The following is a 17,474-nucleotide window of genomic DNA, read 5'->3' as shown; positions in this document are numbered from 1 at the left end:
CTGATCTGAACCACAGGAGATGAAAGATAAGTATCGCCGTTCATTTTGTTCATGTTTACAATACCAGTCCTTCTGCATTTTTAATTTAACCCTTTCCTCTCTGGTGTATTGATTGCAAAAACAAGTTTAGAACATGATTCTTGAGTGTTTTAGCTTTCAAATGATGCATAGTTTATGATAGTCAGTTGAATATCTGTTATAAAACAAAGGTAAAAAGTAGTAATGAAAGTATAGACACGGCCCGCCCAAGGGCCGATGCTAGTTAACAGGTTAAAAGACTACAATTGAAAAATGTATATTATATCAAATTCAACCAGCCAAAGTAGGAGTGGCTGCGTAACACGCCACTGCTGAAATACACCCGTATTTGGCGGGTGTTAATGTCAAGCCCTGTATAAAGTTATATTTTAATTTTCTGAAATCTAGATCATGATGTGCCCAGACTAGAATAAGAGTGTGTGTGTATCTGTCTCTCTGCCGGGAGCCGTATCACAGTAACTCTATGTGAGAAGCGGTACATGCTCTCAGGGATCTGGCTCGGTGTCTCAGTGCTGTCTGACATGCTCACCGCGGCCCTGGACGCCTCACAGTCACTGATTAATTATGGACCGAGGTGAGAGGCCTGCATTTGTCCTCTTTAATAATGGATGAGTGAGGTCTGTGGACTTCACCGAGGTGAACAGAAAGGTCTCCTTACAGGTAGAACCAGCAAGAGAGTACATTCTCAGCCCATGTTTACTACCCTCAGGTTACAAGCCCTGCTGATCAGGAACCAAAATTTTTAAGTACCGTATATATACCGCCGCCGACCACAAGCACGGACCCCAGATCATCGGTCTATGATGTTTTATGAATGCCTGCCCAGGTCTAATATCTAAAAGCCAGAATAAAATGGAACAGGTCCTTCATTAATCTAATATCTGTCCACTGCATTATTCATGGCTTAAGCTTCCTAAAAATAACACACCGGCACAATCATTCATCTCTCTAACAGGTTTTGGCAAAACAAGAAGGTGATCCGGCTTAAGGCTGGAATTTGGAGTGTGTCCGTACATGCCAGTAGACTAGTCTATTTTTATAACAAAGTGAACATGCATCAGAGTCTAATATCAAGGATGCACTGACACAAGGATAGACATTTTTGGCAGAAATTATGATTTATTTATTTTTTTGCGGCCGATAAATGATAATGTAAATCTATACTTGTTATTTTAAAGCTTTCCAATCTAGAACTGGTTCAAAACATCAAGACATTAATGTATATAATATAATATAATATAATATAATATAATATAATATAATATAATATAATATAAAAATATCCATTGTTCATACTGTACATTTAAATATTATGATGCAATATAATAATATATTTATATAATTCAATTATATTCATATTTGTCCATCATTCATACTGTACATTACAGAATTATAATGCATAATATACTATAATATAATATACTATAATATACTATAATATAATATAATATAATATAATATAATATAATATAATATAATATAATATAATATAATATAATATAATATAGGCATATTCAGACCATATGATATTTATATAATTAAAACATTTATATTATATTAATATTTGTCCATCAATCATACTGTACATTACCTTACTATGATACATAATAATATAATAGATAATGTCATTCATTCAATAATGACAATTAGAAAAATGATTATGCAAGATATATCAGTACCATATCTTTTATCTGCCAATATTCAAAGAAACATTTATGCATCTTTCACAATGCACATTACAGTATCATGATGCATATATTCTCTTTTATCCTATAAAGTATTTATTTTAGTAAAAAAAAAAGAAAAAAAAAGTATACATTTATAATATCGACCATTTATCGGCTATATGCCATAATAATATTTATATAATACATATTCAATAAAAAAAAAAAAATTCAGCTCATCGGTATCAAAATTCAACAACAGTGCACCCCTAAAAAGGATAATATTTGTGATACAGACCTAAATAAATATAAAAATAAGTAATAAACACCATTTAATGTATACTATTAAAATGTGTCAGCTTGTCATTGGGACAGGACACTAACTCTAGACCCGCTGCACCCCCTCGATGGGTAGATAAGGTATAAATATGTTTCTGATGACGTTAAAGGGTAACGCAGGTGTACCTCTGAGGGTTCTGCCCCAATTACAAGCTTTTTGACCCAGCATATCCATCGAATGTTCTTCTGTCTACAAGTTGTGCACATCATTGCTTTGCTGCTGCAAATAAAACAGCTTGAAACCATGGATAAAGACGGAGAACTCCAGAAGCTTCCCTTGGGTGAATCATCTCCATTAGTCTGGTGGGAGAGCAGTATCTCACACTCGGAGGAGAGTAATACCCAGCATGCTTCACTCTGACTCTAATCAGCAGGATCTCTGAGGCCTCCAGCCCTGCTGCAGTACCATCTATTCCCCGTTATCAAGTTACATCAAATTATGCGTATGAAATATTAAGTGCTGCTGGACACCCCTGTTCCGCCCAGTAGAATGCAAAGAGACAAATCACTGATATCCAAAGAGCACAAAATGCTCAAAAAGTTGTATGAAAGTCACTACATTTGATTCAAAGAAAATAGCTCAAGCACATTTTCCATCAAAGCATTTATATATATATATATATAAAATTAAAGTCCAAAAGTTCCATTTCATTTAGAAATACGTCACATCATGAAAAAAAAAATAGTGATGTCACTTCACGATTACTAAAACGTATTGTATAGCTAACTACAATGAATCTATTTGTGTTATATATACACATTACAAGCATGTTATATAAGTTATATATATTATTTTTTTTTATTATTATTAAAAAAAAAATTTGTGAAAATTTTTATTGGAAGGCTGAGCACTCAAAAATGTATTTAGACATAATTTACATGAATGTCACTACATTTGATTAAAAGTAAATAGCTTCTTCACAGAACTTCTCAAAAAAAAAGAAGAAAGAAGATTAGGTTTGAAATGATAAAACAATAGATATAGGTCTGGTTTCACAGACAGGGCTTAGATTAAGCCAGGATTAGGCCTTAGTTCAGTTAGCTTTTATAAACGTGCCTTAGAACATTAGAACATTACTGGTGTGAATCTTGAGACAAAACAATGGCATTGAGATATTTTAAGATATATGCTTTCAGTTAAAACAGCTCAAACATGCATTTTAGTCTGAGACTAGTTTAAGCCTTGTTTGTGAAACCGGGGGATAATGTTCAAAACAAAGACAAAAAGTGATAACGGCACATGTTCATAGTTAATGTGACTTTATACATCAACTAAAAAATCATCAAAACACCAGGTGATTAAAACACTGATCAAAAACGCTAAAGATAAGTGGAGTTAGTAAAGACAAACGGTTGAGTGACAGTGTTATGAGGCTCTCGGGCCTTCGGGAGGCACTGTTACGCTAAACTTCTCTGTTTGATCTAATGACAGTCTGTTGGAAATCAAAGACTGTTGCAGAGGCTGATTCACTACAACAAAGACAAAACAATAGAAAAACTTATTTGAAACGCTCCATTATGATACTGCCTTCTCCGCTGATCATATTTTCCATCATTAAAACCTCAACAATACCGCAATGCTAATGGCATGTCTCATCGCAGATGCTCAGGTTGTAGAACATGTTGTATATATTAATATGTATATATTTATGCATGAACATACACATTCTGATTGCACCCGCTGATTTAACAAGGCTTAAACAGATGGCGCTTTAAAGTCTCAATCCTTTAGTGCTGAAAGCCAAGAATCAAGTTTAGGAACTGGATGATCCGATGAGTGTTTCTGACACAAAATCATTTCCAGCGCAGATGTGCTGCAGTAGCACAACCACAGAGCATCCACAGAACACCTGACTGACAAACCATCTGCCTGAATTACTCAAACTCACACCAACCTATACAGACATACAGTATATATGCATTCACTCTGCTCACATTCACAGGCCCGATGGGTCTGTGCGTTTCTTCATACTGTCTGAGCTTTAAGATTAAGGGCTAGCAAATACTTGTCCTCATTTGACCACATGGAAGAGGGGGACGCGTTTGTTACAACCCAGCGGTGTTCGGGAAGATACTTTCAAACTACAAGGCAAATTTAAAGTCAACATGACATCAAAATTGACCCAATTTACTTTCTTAATACTGTCTTCAGAGTCTTTATCAAAATATAATTAGCTCGCTCCGTCTCTGAAACGGATGATCCAATGATTATGATCCAATCAATTCCTGAAAGTTGTTTAAAATATGTGAAATATGTCACATCATGAAAGAAAAATAGTGTGTTTTCATGTTTTATGGGGACTTTCCATAGACATAATGAATTCTGTCAGGATCACTATCGTCAAATACGATTGACAATTAGTTTGGATTGGCGGTATGGTTCTGTTCTGGGCAAGCATGGATAGCCTAGCATGGATAAGAGCAGGAGAGCAGCGATAACCCCCCTTAGGGTAAACAGAACAGAACCAACATGAATGTATTGCAGATATCATTGTCAATATTTTAATGTACAACATCATTCGAGAATTTAGTCTGATTCAAGGGGCATCAGAATGCCAAATCCTGCCTGGACGAGAGGAGGAGCTGGGGAGGGAGGAGGGTAATTCGCTCCTGAGAAATGCGATAGCAGCTGATAATACCGAAGAGAGCTTATATATGAATACAGTGATAGGCGTCGTATTCCTATAGGTAGACGTGGATCAGCTGAGAGTCAGCTGATACGAGCTTGACTAACGTGACCTGCCAGATTTTCGATTTTTTTATACTGAACAAACTGTATCTAATATCCTCCTTCACTAACCCTGCCCCTAAACCCATCACAGAAAACTTTCCGCAGTTTTACATTTTCAAAAAACATCACTTAGTATGATTTATAAGCTGTTTTCCTCATGGGGACCAAAAAATATCCCCATAAGGACAAGGATTTGGGCAAAGACAAGGACCACTTAAACAATAGACACGAAGCTGCACTTATGATTCTTTCACATAAACAATATAAAATTGTATAAATTATTCTTGAACTGACCAAAGTGTGTAAAGGGAGAAGGTTACATTAAAAACATACAAATGTTGATGTTAAATACACTATTTGTTTTTAATAGAATTGTTCAATAGTCTCTACAGTATTTAATGGACCTACACATCAGAAGTAACTAATTAAATTACAGAAAAATTAAGAGTAATCCCTTATTTTACTTTTTCAAGGGAAAAGTAATTAAATTACTGTAATTAGATAACTTTTGGCATAATTACACCTAAAAGTGGCGAGGAGCAGAAAAATGTCCTTACTTGTTAGTTGTCATTATTAGGGGTGTAACAATATATCGTGTCACAATACATCGCAATACAAAACTGCAACAATATGTATCATGGATGATGACAATATGTATTGTGTATAGTTCACCCAAAATAAAAATTACTGTGAGAAAAAAAATCAAAATTCATTCATTGTGGCTCCTGATAATGCCAAATGTTACCAGTAAAAAGTGGCCTACATTATTTTAAATGTACTGTATATAGTCAGTGAAAGAGTGCAAGCATATTTGTCTAAAATAATTCTGTATTTTCAGCTTCAGAATCATCAATATTTCTATTCTGGTGTCACCATTGTCCTGTGCATTGGGTTACCAGCACCAAGTCAAAACCTATTCAATTCCATCCCAATTCCACCCCAACACTACATTTTTTGTTAACCTTTTATCATATGTCTTGGAGTATCGCAATAATATCGTATCGTGAGTTCAGTATCGTGATATGTATCGAATTGTGACATGAGGGTATCGTTACACCCGTAGTCATTATATTTCACTATATAAGTGAGGATATTTGGCCAAACATAGCCAAACCTGTACACACACACACACACACACACACACACACACACACACACACACACACACACACACACACACACAAATATATAAAAACTGCCAAATTAAGAGAATCAAACCTTGTAGTCCCTGTGTAGAATCAATGATTTCATTCAGTTCATGTACATGAACCCTCTGAATTCACTAAATTGAAAGGCATTCCCATTGCATCATATGAGAGAAAGTTTTTGGAAACCATGTTTACAATCTCGCTCAGCTGTACAGCAGTATGTGCAATAAAATTTAGCATTTCCGTTAAGCACTTCCCATTTTGGCATTACTGCACCGCTTCATAGCGTATTATTCCATCTTTAATACAGATGCACATACTGTTTCCAAGAGAGAAAGTAACATTAGGTCATGCCATCAGCCACGGGGCACTGGAGGGCGAGGGCCAGCTGGGAATTAGGTGTTGCTCTGAGAACACATTTTAAGGGCAGGACAGGACGTCTCGGGGGACAATACCGTCTTTGAGCGAGAAATGACACGCCTCAGTGTTCTTAGAGAGGAGAGAGTGGGAGTGAAGAGAAAGTTAAGGATGAGAGGCTGGAATGGAGCAGAATGCGGATGCAGCGCCTTTAATAATGCATCTGCTGCTCTTCTGCTCTCGTTGCCCCGGAATCATCTCGGATTCAACATCCTTCACCTCGTTTCCGTGCATGTGTGGTCCCAGAGCCTCCCCGCTAGTCTGAACCTCATCAGAAATGCTCCAGCAATTCGCCAACACATGGCCAACATATTTTAAAGGGTTAGTCGTCGTCCCCCCCAACCCCCCACCATGAGGATTCTGTCATCATTTACTCAACCTCATGTCGTTCCATGTTCATTTTCTTTCTTCCGTGGAACTTTTTTTGGAGATTAACAGCAACCATTATGGAAAACTCTGGATGTTCTGCAATGGATCTTCATTCGTGTTCTTCAGAAGAAAGAAAGACAAACGACGCTGTAAGGCCCGCCCAATTGGCCCAACGATGGTTTCCAATGGCGGGTGAAGGTTTACTGCGTGTTATTGTCTTTTCAGCGTGGCAAAGTAATTTAATTTCTAAATCTGACTCCATTTTATCACAACCTCGAATTTAGGTTGGAATGTCAATTGGTTATTGATCATTTATACTATAATAGTTTAGCTACGCATTTGATTATTCTATTTAACTTTTTACTCATATTGTACTCGTTCATTCGTGTGCCAAAGTCGCACAGGGTCCTCACACCGGCCGTTCATTTTTATGCCGTTCCGTTTTATTTTTATTCACAAACTCGCCAGTTTTGGTCACTAGACAGAGGTAATTGACTATACTGTTTAGAAGGCCGCATTCAAGCTTACTCTATCAAAAAGTATTTTGTTTAGTCCCCATAGATCTGTATACACTTGAATTAAAGCAAGACTATCTCTAGTCAGAGGTCATGACCACTACTACAGATATACAGTAAGCCGACCAGTACTTCTCTGATAGTGGCTATGGTTTAGTCATGCCATGGTTTCCCACATACACTTAACCAGAATAACATTGCATTAAACAGAGGTGAGACTATTTAGGTTGGTCGATCAACATTTTGTTGTCCTAAACGGAAAACCTTTACAGTCTAAGTACACTTGATCTAGTGCCAAGTGTTAGCCGGATCTCTAAAATCGCAGTTGTTGAGCCCTATGCTCCTCTCAAAACTGGACTCTAGTCCGTTACTAACCTGACACAGATTTGCGGTAACAATGGATACACGTAATCTACATCAAATACATAACATCAAATACAATAAAGATGAATACCTGACTCAGGAAAATAGTATACATAATGCTGAGTGTCTGAAAGGCATTTAGCATTACGGGCTGATCTGATTGCATCTGAAACATCTCTTTAAATACTCAGACCAAGACAGAAACCTCTTTCAAATAGAAACATGCTAAAAATGGGTTTACACCTTTTGAGGACAGGATGTCATTTGCATGAAAGACCCACCCTTCTCTGTAAGCAAGATATCTCTAAACTCTTAAAAACTTTATTACCTTTTGGTTTACTACTTTGGGAAGGGGACCTTCGTACCAGCCGCATTGAGACATTTCAAATGATACCAAACATGTATAGTGTTGTATGACAATTGTTCACATTAAATCATATAGGTTTTTGGGTGAATTTCAGATGATCTCAGCATGTGGAGAGAAGAGATGGGGGAAGAGGGGGTCAAGGGAAAGAGATGTAGATTAAGACGACACTGAGGTGAGACTTGCGTCTAGGATGGGGATGTTAATTTCCCAAGAGAGAGTTTAAATGTTAATTTCCAGAAACATCCTTTGTCTTCTAGGGGACTAGTCATTCCTCAAACAGACGGCCCGGCATTTTCTAGTTTCTCTAACAACGTAAATGACAGAATTTTAATTTTTTTGGGTGAACTACTCTTTTAATATACAAAATAGACGACAATCGTGCGACTGTACACACGGAGCAAAATCAATGGTTGATAACCAAGACAGACTGTTCCAGTCAAACACCACGGGAGGCAGATGAGCCTTTGTTGAGCCACTTAAGAAAGATGATTTGATCTTCTTAGCTTATCGTTCTATTAGACGAGCACCATTAGCGATCTGCGGGAGATTCCTGTGCCCCCTGCCACAAGCTTCGAGATCTGCTTCAGTCAGTCAGTCTGTTGGAATCCTGTCGCTCTTAATCAAACCAATTACGACACACTGGGTGTCAAATACTACATCTCCTTAGGACGGGGACGTTACACACAAAGACGGCTGATTTATAAGCGCTCCTTAAGCTGACGGGACTGATTTAAGAACTCTTCGTCTAAAGCGAAACCTCATATGTCAACACAGGTGTTGAGTTACACAAACTGTGGCGGTAAACACAGCCCCTGGAGGAAGTTTCCGTTTTCCTTCGGTAATGAGTGTTCGGTGCATCTGGGTCAAAGCGTTACATCACATCTGCCCATCTTTCCGTCAAACAGGTGATTCAAGGCCATAAGCGCACCAAATCAAAATGAACAAAGCATTCCACACTTTACTAAGCGTTCCACACACACCTAAATGTGAACAGCAGAAAAGCACATCTCAGTTTTTTCCATAGATCACCACACCAGGCCACACCAATTTTCTCTGAATCGGACTTCACAATCGCACCGCATACGTAAGAATGAACAGAAGAACATTTGTTCAGAATGAACCATTCAGCCTTCAAGAACTAAGCCACATGTGTGTTTTGTTATGGCTCACGGAGACAGAATTAAGAGGATTCAAAAACACATTTGTCCTAAAATACAAGAGTGAGAGTTGATAAAAGGAATATGAGTATGTACACGCAAGTTATGCTTAGGCACTCTGAGTCTGTGCAATATGACTCGTATGCAAACTCATTTGCTCAGCTCATATAGCTCATATTTATGATTATGTGAGCTTTAGGAAAACTACTTTAATGTACAAATGGGTAGATGAAATGGTTTTATGCTCTTTGTAATGTCCTAAAATATACAGAAATCTAAAATATACATTTTCAATATACAGAACCTAAAATAGACATTTTCTATTACATATTAATTTAAAATTTAATATAACCAAAATGTTGAAGTTTTGAAAGAAAATGTATATTATTGTTATTTTTAATAACTATGGAAAGTGTATATTTTAGATTCTGTGACTGGTCAACATTTATTTATTATAAGTTTTTCAACATTTTTGAAGTTCACTTACATTGTCCAACATTACTATTACGTTTTATTAATGTACACATAATAATTATACAATAATTTGATACAAATGATATAGAAATGTTACAATCGTTAAAATCATGTCAACTACCCAAATACACCAAGGGTCAGATTTACTAATATCTTTTGGGGGTTTCACACAGTGAAAAATTAAGTGTGGACACCTGTGTTCAAGTGTTGCGCCTGACCTTCTTGCATATTCATTTGTAGGAGTTTCCCTTTCAGATGCTAAATTTATGGGAGTAAAGCATTTAAATGAATCATGCCAGGTGATTTACTAAGGTTTGCGCTAGTCAATTTACTGGTATTTGCACCATTATTTAACACCCCAAAAAAGCATGTCTTAAACCAGACGCTAATTTGCGCTGCTCTTGGTAGATTGCGTTTTTCATTATGGAAATGATCCGGCTCCATCTGTGGTAACTGATGGAGGTGAGGGAGGAACGGTGGGGGAAAGAAGGTGGACGAGGTGGTGATAGGAGGTGGCAAAAGGAAACGGACGAGACCCTGGAGGCGATGATGTAGTTGCCCAGTTACCGAGACCCATAGCACAGTTGGGACGACAGCCCACAGTGGAGTCGATGGCGGGAGGAGCCACGTTGTAAAGGGGACCGCCAAAATCCGGGTGACCAATGGGGATGAGCCGATGGATCCCAGGGCTCAGCTGAAAAGCCAATGGTATTGAGCGACACCACTGGCCCTGGAGATCAAGGCGCAGCGACGAGGAGCCAGAGTGCCCGAGGACAGAGGGCAGGAGGAACCCGCTGTAGCCGTAGGGGTGGAGGGACTGAGCACAGCAGAAAACTCTCAAGTTTGTGGTGGAAGTAAAGCGACAACTGACCAAGGAGGAGCAGGTGGGACGAGGGAACCCGGTGGAGCCGCAAGGTCAAGGGTATCTGGTAGAGCCGAAGATGGGAGGAGCCAAGGCAGAGCCGGCAGGTCGACGGGCCGAGGCAGAGCGAAGGGATCAGAGGCCGGAGGCGGAGCCACAGAATCCTCTCGCTTGGGCTGGTGGTTGTACGACCGGAGGCTTCACGTCACAGCAAGGCTTTCCTGGGGAAGACGAAGAGCTGCATGCATCCAACAGAGGCGGGGCTGGAGGACTGGCTGAGCTTTGCGGTGAAGGTAACAGAGGTAAGCTTGACGTGAACAATAACGGTAAATCTAATTCTCGACAGGTAAACGAAACAGTCTCAGTGCTGTCTTTAAACAGTGATGATTCAGAACAGACAGATAATTCCGGGTGGGATAGGGTGGGAGGCAGTATCTCTGTGTCCAAATCCATCAGGCAGTCCTCGTTGGCTCACATCCCTGGTCAGACACACTCTGGGGCACCGGCTCTGGGGCGATGGTTGGCACTGTCCCTTCCTCTTCAGGCTCTGGCTCACTCATCCCGGCGGGCTGTCACTCTCCGTCTCCGGAGGGCTCTCGCGAAGTCTCCGAGGTCGAGGGTGGTGGTAGGTTGGACTCTGGCTGTAGTGTGGATTGGGGGTAGACACTCTCCAGACACCGGATGATGGCCTCCCTCCAGTCTAGTCCCTGGGTGTCTGGGAGGTCTACTGGCTGGTGGTAGTTGGCGCTGATCCAAAACAACGATATCAGGGTCTAATCGTCAAAGACGGCGAGACGACAGAACTGTTCAGTATAATCTATGAAATCGTGGCCCTTCTGGGTTACAGCAGTAAACTTTGCTACATTGTCCATTTTTTCTTGGTCGGTTGTTTTGTTACATAGATGAAGGTCCAAAGATGATGAAGAGTCAGAAAGCTTCCAAATACTAGGTAATTTAATGATAAAATAAACTCTGAATAATCCAGCATGTGCAACAGTGTGCTCTAAACACAAACAACAACCGACAAAGAACTGAGGAAACAAAGTAACTCAAGTATACACTGATAACAAACTCAAATACGAACAGCTGTGATGATTAAATGAATATCCATGGTAACAAACAAGTGGTGGGAAACGTGAACAAAGACAGCAGGAAATAAAGATAAGCAAACTAAAAGTCCATGAGAATGAAAACTGAAACTGACAGTTCGTGACACATACTAGATTTGCATTATGTCTATGAATCTGTGAGCATGAAGTATGCAACTTTGCAGTATAAAACCACAAAACACCTCAAGGAATACTATATCCACAATGCAATGTACTCAACTTGACCATCCATAGCAAACAATATACATTACGGCACAGTATGAAGTAGAGCTGGGTTAAAAATATTGATTTCTTGATTTTAATCGATTCTCATTTTGATGAACCAGTAATGACTCTTAAATCCCAAGAATATATATTTTAGTCTATGCTGTTTTCAGTTGATGCACAAACAAACTTCACTAAGCATTATTTGTAGTGCCTCCCATCCAATCAATCAAAATGAGCTTTGTGCTTTGTTACTTTTGATATGAAACAAAGTCTCAGTTTTCAAATTCTATACATTTTAGGACAAAATATTATAACGAAATTCAGACAATAAATGGGGTTTTGGGTGCCTCAGTTCAGTTTTTACTAGTTATAGCATGAAATAAACATTAAATCATATCATTAAATTCCTCAATTAGTGTTTCAACTGTGGAAAGACGTCAATAAAACAGCTTGTAAACAATGCCACGTAACATTACATTTACCTCAGGAAAGCCATTAAATGTCCATATCTCGATAGTTAGCAAGAAAATATAAATCCCAATTAATTGATAAAGAATGAAATTAAATCAAAATTATCATGAATATTTTTATTTTTTTTACCTTCTAAATGGCAGTTAAGAATGCCGGGATCATAGCTCTCCATAGCTATGCAGCATATGCATGTATATGTATGTGTGTACCTGAAAGAAGCCCGGAGGAACGGGGCCGACAGGCATACCCTCTCCTGGGGGCATGTTTCCAAGGACAGGACTCGGAGCTGCCGCTGCACTCTGCAATCACAAATAAACACACAATTCCAGTTAAACAGCACATCCAGCACACACACATACAGCTAGCAGCTAGTAACACTGCACTGTGATGGTCATTCACCACTCAAGGACAAACACACACACCCATAAACAAACACTCCCTGGAAGCCAAAATCTACATCTCTTAGACAGACACATGGATACTGTCAACAGCTGCTAACCACCAGAAGAACTGGCTTTCTGTCTGAAAACGCATTCAGCTACCTCCGAAAAAATAAAAGAAAGCAGGCAGGGATGGTAGAGGTCAGATGGCAGGCCAGAAAGACATGAAATGAGACAGGATTACTCTGTCTGAGGCTGCAGAGAGCCACGGGCGGCCCCAGACCCCATGCAGGGAGCTAATGAGGGAGCCGTTTAGGTTCCTGTGCTAGACTCCGTAAACCACACACTCAACGCTCGAACAGAACAGGCAGAGGTGGATGGATGACGGGCCGGCCCGTTGACCTTACGTCTCCCTCTGGTGATGTCGAAACTCTGAGGCTGCAACCCAATTCAGTCCTCATATTTTCAAATTAATAAAATAAATAAATGTTGTTATTTATTGTAATAAAATATTATTAATAAAATATGCAAGCAAATATGTATGTATATATAATGATAAATAATAAATAATTATATACACAGTATATATAATCAAAATTAATTGAATTAATAATAATATAGAAATAAATAATATATAATTATTCCTTTTTGTTATTATTATTAATTATATTAAAAGAAATCATTAATAAATATGTAAACCAATGTGCATATATAATAATTAATAATACATGATTATATATATATATATATATATATATATATATAAACAATATTAATTAAATTAATAATAATAAATATAGAAATAAATAATATAACATATAATTATATATTTTATTATTGTTATTAATTCAATTAAATGTGATAACAATAATGTTTGTATGCAATTTATAAACATTATTTAAATATTATTATACAAATCCCTGAAAAATTCAATCAAATGATCTATTTACTATTTATGTTTTATATTTCTTGTACAGCACTTTGGTTTCAACATCTGTTGTTTTAAAATGTGCTTTATTCCATAATTCCATAAACCTAAACTACTCAAATCCTCTAGATATAAATAATTCAATATTATATATGAAGACTTCAGATGCAAAAAACTCCACAATATATATTGTTTTCATATTATTATAGAAATATTATGTATTTATATATAAACTTATAAATATGCTAAATGTGATAAACAAGTCTGTTAAAACACCCTCATCTAACAGCTGTATTTTACTAAATATTTTGCTACAAAACAGAAGAACGATTTCTTTAAAACAAGTTCATCACAACACAATGTGACGTGAAAAGTTTTTTCATGCTCCGTCGCTTCCCATTGGAAAAAGTAGTAACTGGAAAAGCTGCATTGTTTTGAAAACACTCTGTAGATGCAGTCGCGCTACAGAAAAATGTAGTTAAGTTAGCAGCGTTGCATTAATACTGTACACGACGACTCTGTGTGTTAAGTAACGACGAAGATCTTTGTTTTGACATCTGACAACAGCCGTCAAGTGACAAACTGACTGGGATTGAATGTTTTATCTAGCACAAGAGGACTTGTAAGAGCCACAGCTCCGGGCAGGATTGGCACACTGGCACGGAGACAGAGCCAAGGCGGGCTGTGCTGCAATGACTTGTGTGTGCGGAGCATTACTGACATGCAGTCGGAGAGAAAGAGAGAGAGAGAGAGAGACACTTAGACACAACAGTCTTGATTACCCCTGGCACACAGGGAAATGAGCAGGGGAAATGCACTCACATCCGCCCAGTAATAACAAAGAAGTTGCTAGCAAATTGAAGGTGGAGATGTGCACGACTCGGAAGGAGTGTTTTCTAATGCTAGACGGCTATACAGTGAAAATAGCCACAGCACTTTCGACAACAGTTCAACAAGACGTAATAAAGATCACAACTGAGCGAGAGTGGCGCAAACATGCGTGCTGTTTTATCGACGCTGAAGCCATCTTTTGTCACAGCACACTCGTGGTAAATAAGATCCCGCTGCGAGCGGCTGAATATTGTGTTTTCCCGCAGTAACGCTGAAGTCTCATCTCCTGATAGTAGCGGCACAATAATGAGCCTAATGCCCTCCGTGCTGAGCAAGCACTCTATCAAAACTACCAACAAAGATAAACTAACGTCCCTCGGCTCTTCACGGGTCCACAGTCAGTCATAAAAACCTCGCCGCCGAGGGCACGCAATAAAATCTGGCCTCTGATTAGAGTAACTTTCATTTAGCGTGCATCCCATTCAGGGGAAACTAAAATGGCACTAATGTAATAAGAAAAGATGTCTGACTGTCTTAAAATCTAAGTGATAAAAGCGTTAACAGTGACCCGCTGAAGCTAATACGTTTAAGTGTTTGGCTGAGGTGAATTTGTGGCGGGGTTTTTTTAATACCATTGAATACAGAATACTGGGAACAAGACATGCCAAAAATGACTTGAAAATCAGTTAAATATTGAGGTTCATTGACTCTCTCTTGCACAATTAAAGGCAGAGTTAGCTGTATAAATGTACTCATCCTCACTGAAATGAATGGCAGTTTAGCAGGATGCTACATTATAACACTATATATTCAAAATATAAATTAAAATGAATAATTACAATTAATTAAATATACATAAATATATATTTAAATGCATAACAATAATAAAATATAGAAAGTATATATTACATATGGATGATCTAAATAATTAAAATTATTATTAATTGCATATTACAATATATATGTGTATATATATATGAAGAGTTCAGATGCAAAAGTGCCATCTGAAAATTTCTTCTAGAATGATAATTTTTATCAAGCTCATTTAAGTTCAGTAATTTCACTTAAATGACAATTAATAGGTCATTTGCATTGTCATTTAAGTGAAATTACTGAACTTAAATATACGAGCTTGATAAAAATGAACATTTTAGAAGAAAATTTCAGTTGGCACTTAGAGGCTTTTGCATCTGAACTCTTCATATATATATATATATATATATATATATATATATATATACACACACACACACACACACACACACACACATATATATATATATATATATATATGTACACACACACACACACACACATACATACATATATATATATATATGTACACACACACACACACACACACTAATAATATACTAATAAATATACAAAACATTATATATATATATATATTGGTAAAAAATTATACAAAAATAAAAAATTATATAAATACAATATAAATATAACAAAAATAAATAACATACAATATATAGTTAAACTTAACTATACTTACTGTATATACACAACATTACATTATATATATATTGGTAATAATAATAAAAAATAATATATACTTTTTTTAATATAAATAACATACAATATAAATACAACATAAACATAAATAACATATAATATATAGTTAAACTTAACTATACTTACTGTATATACACATGTGATTTAAATGTCCAAAAAAACCCCGCAAATGAATAAATCTTGTGCTATCATTTATATAATGTATATATATATATATATATATATATATAAATGATGGCACAAGATTTATTTATTTGCAGGTGAACTATTCCTTAATATATAGATTTAACGTCACATTTGCCTTCTAAAAATGTAACTTTGAAAAAACATGCCAATCTTTGTGTCCAAAAACACAGCCAAAGCAAACAATCGATGTAAACAATAATAAAACAGCACTTATGACGTAGCCTGGATGGAAATAACACATGCCCCACCTATTGTAAACCTACCACCTTTTGGCTGAGGCATTTGTAGTATGAATCATTCAGTGGCTACTTTTCAGGGACTTCGGTTACCGTTTGGCTTGGGTTTAATTCGCCATCATAGGTTCTGGTTGTTTCTTAAGCCCTCAGTTGAGTGTAATGGGCCTGTAAGCTTTACAATTCTTGCGACAGAGAGCTTGAAGCGCCGGGCGGTGTAATAACGGCATTCTTGGAATTGTGAGGGAACTGATAAAACGCACATCCTGCTGGGAGTTTATTTAAGAGAAGACGGAAAAGGATTAAAACGCCGTAGCTTGATATAGCAAAAACAGCTATTTAAGTCCAGGTTTAGCTTTAAAACCTGTCAACAGCAGCACACATCTCATTTCTAAATGCAGCATAGTCATGAGAACACGGTTACTATATCAAAGCAACATTAGTACTCACTAATGAGCTTCCCCCCAAATGACAGGCCCTTGCCATCAATTGGCAGGTCCGTCCTCCTGTGTCCAGTTGACGAATGTTAATTAAAGGACTTCTGACAATTAACAGCTCAACAGCACGCGGGAGTCCCTCCACCTGTGCAGGCACACTCGATTCCTGGTGGATACGGAGCGTGTTCTCGATTAGCACTGATTAATGAAATCAATTACCTGCGACAGGAAGTGAGATCGAGTGACCGAGAGCGCCGGCCTGTCCACTCTCCTATCCGTGTGCTCATCAATAACAGCGACCTGTAGGCACTTCATTTCACTGATCGGAGACCAGTTGGTCATCAACACTTGGGCGCCAGGTGCACGGCATATGCTACATTCCCGTCGGAATGATCGCAGCTATGAGATGAGCACACGTGAACACGGCCAGAGTCACAAACTCTTTGAGCTCTGACTTTCTAACCTTGGGGCATAAATAAAGAATATTAGCAGAAGCATAATAATAATAATAATGTTGTAGTATGTATAGATGTTTTGTAATTCTATAAATGTTACAAATGGATTCACTAAACAAGTGAATAAAAATAATAATACTATAATGTAATTATTATGAAAAAATATATTAATTTGAAGAAAAAAAAACAAATCTAATAATAACAATTATTATCATTAATTCATTAATAATAATACAAATATAAAATTGTAATATTATCAACA

At 37.4% G+C, this 17,474-nt stretch overlaps 1 protein-coding gene across 5 annotated transcripts in view; it reads right to left on the bottom strand.

The window, feature by feature from the left end:
- The window catches only part of ssbp2b (single stranded DNA binding protein 2b), a 78,128-nt gene that overhangs the window by 11,863 nt on the left and 48,791 nt on the right, over positions 1–17,474 (bottom strand). For all 5 annotated transcript variants that reach the window (XM_084401257.1, XM_084401255.1, XM_084401256.1 and 2 more), the window contains one exon: positions 12,442–12,531. In XM_084401257.1, coding sequence (XP_084257383.1) covers positions 12,442–12,531 — 90 coding nt within the window. The remainder of the gene's footprint in view (positions 1–12,441; positions 12,532–17,474) is intronic.

The sequence above is a fragment of the Rutilus rutilus genome (genome assembly GCF_951802725.1).
Source record: "Rutilus rutilus genome assembly, chromosome: 25".
Lineage (NCBI taxonomy): Eukaryota > Metazoa > Chordata > Actinopteri > Cypriniformes > Leuciscidae > Rutilus > Rutilus rutilus.
This window is presented reverse-complemented; position numbering and strand designations above follow the sequence as displayed.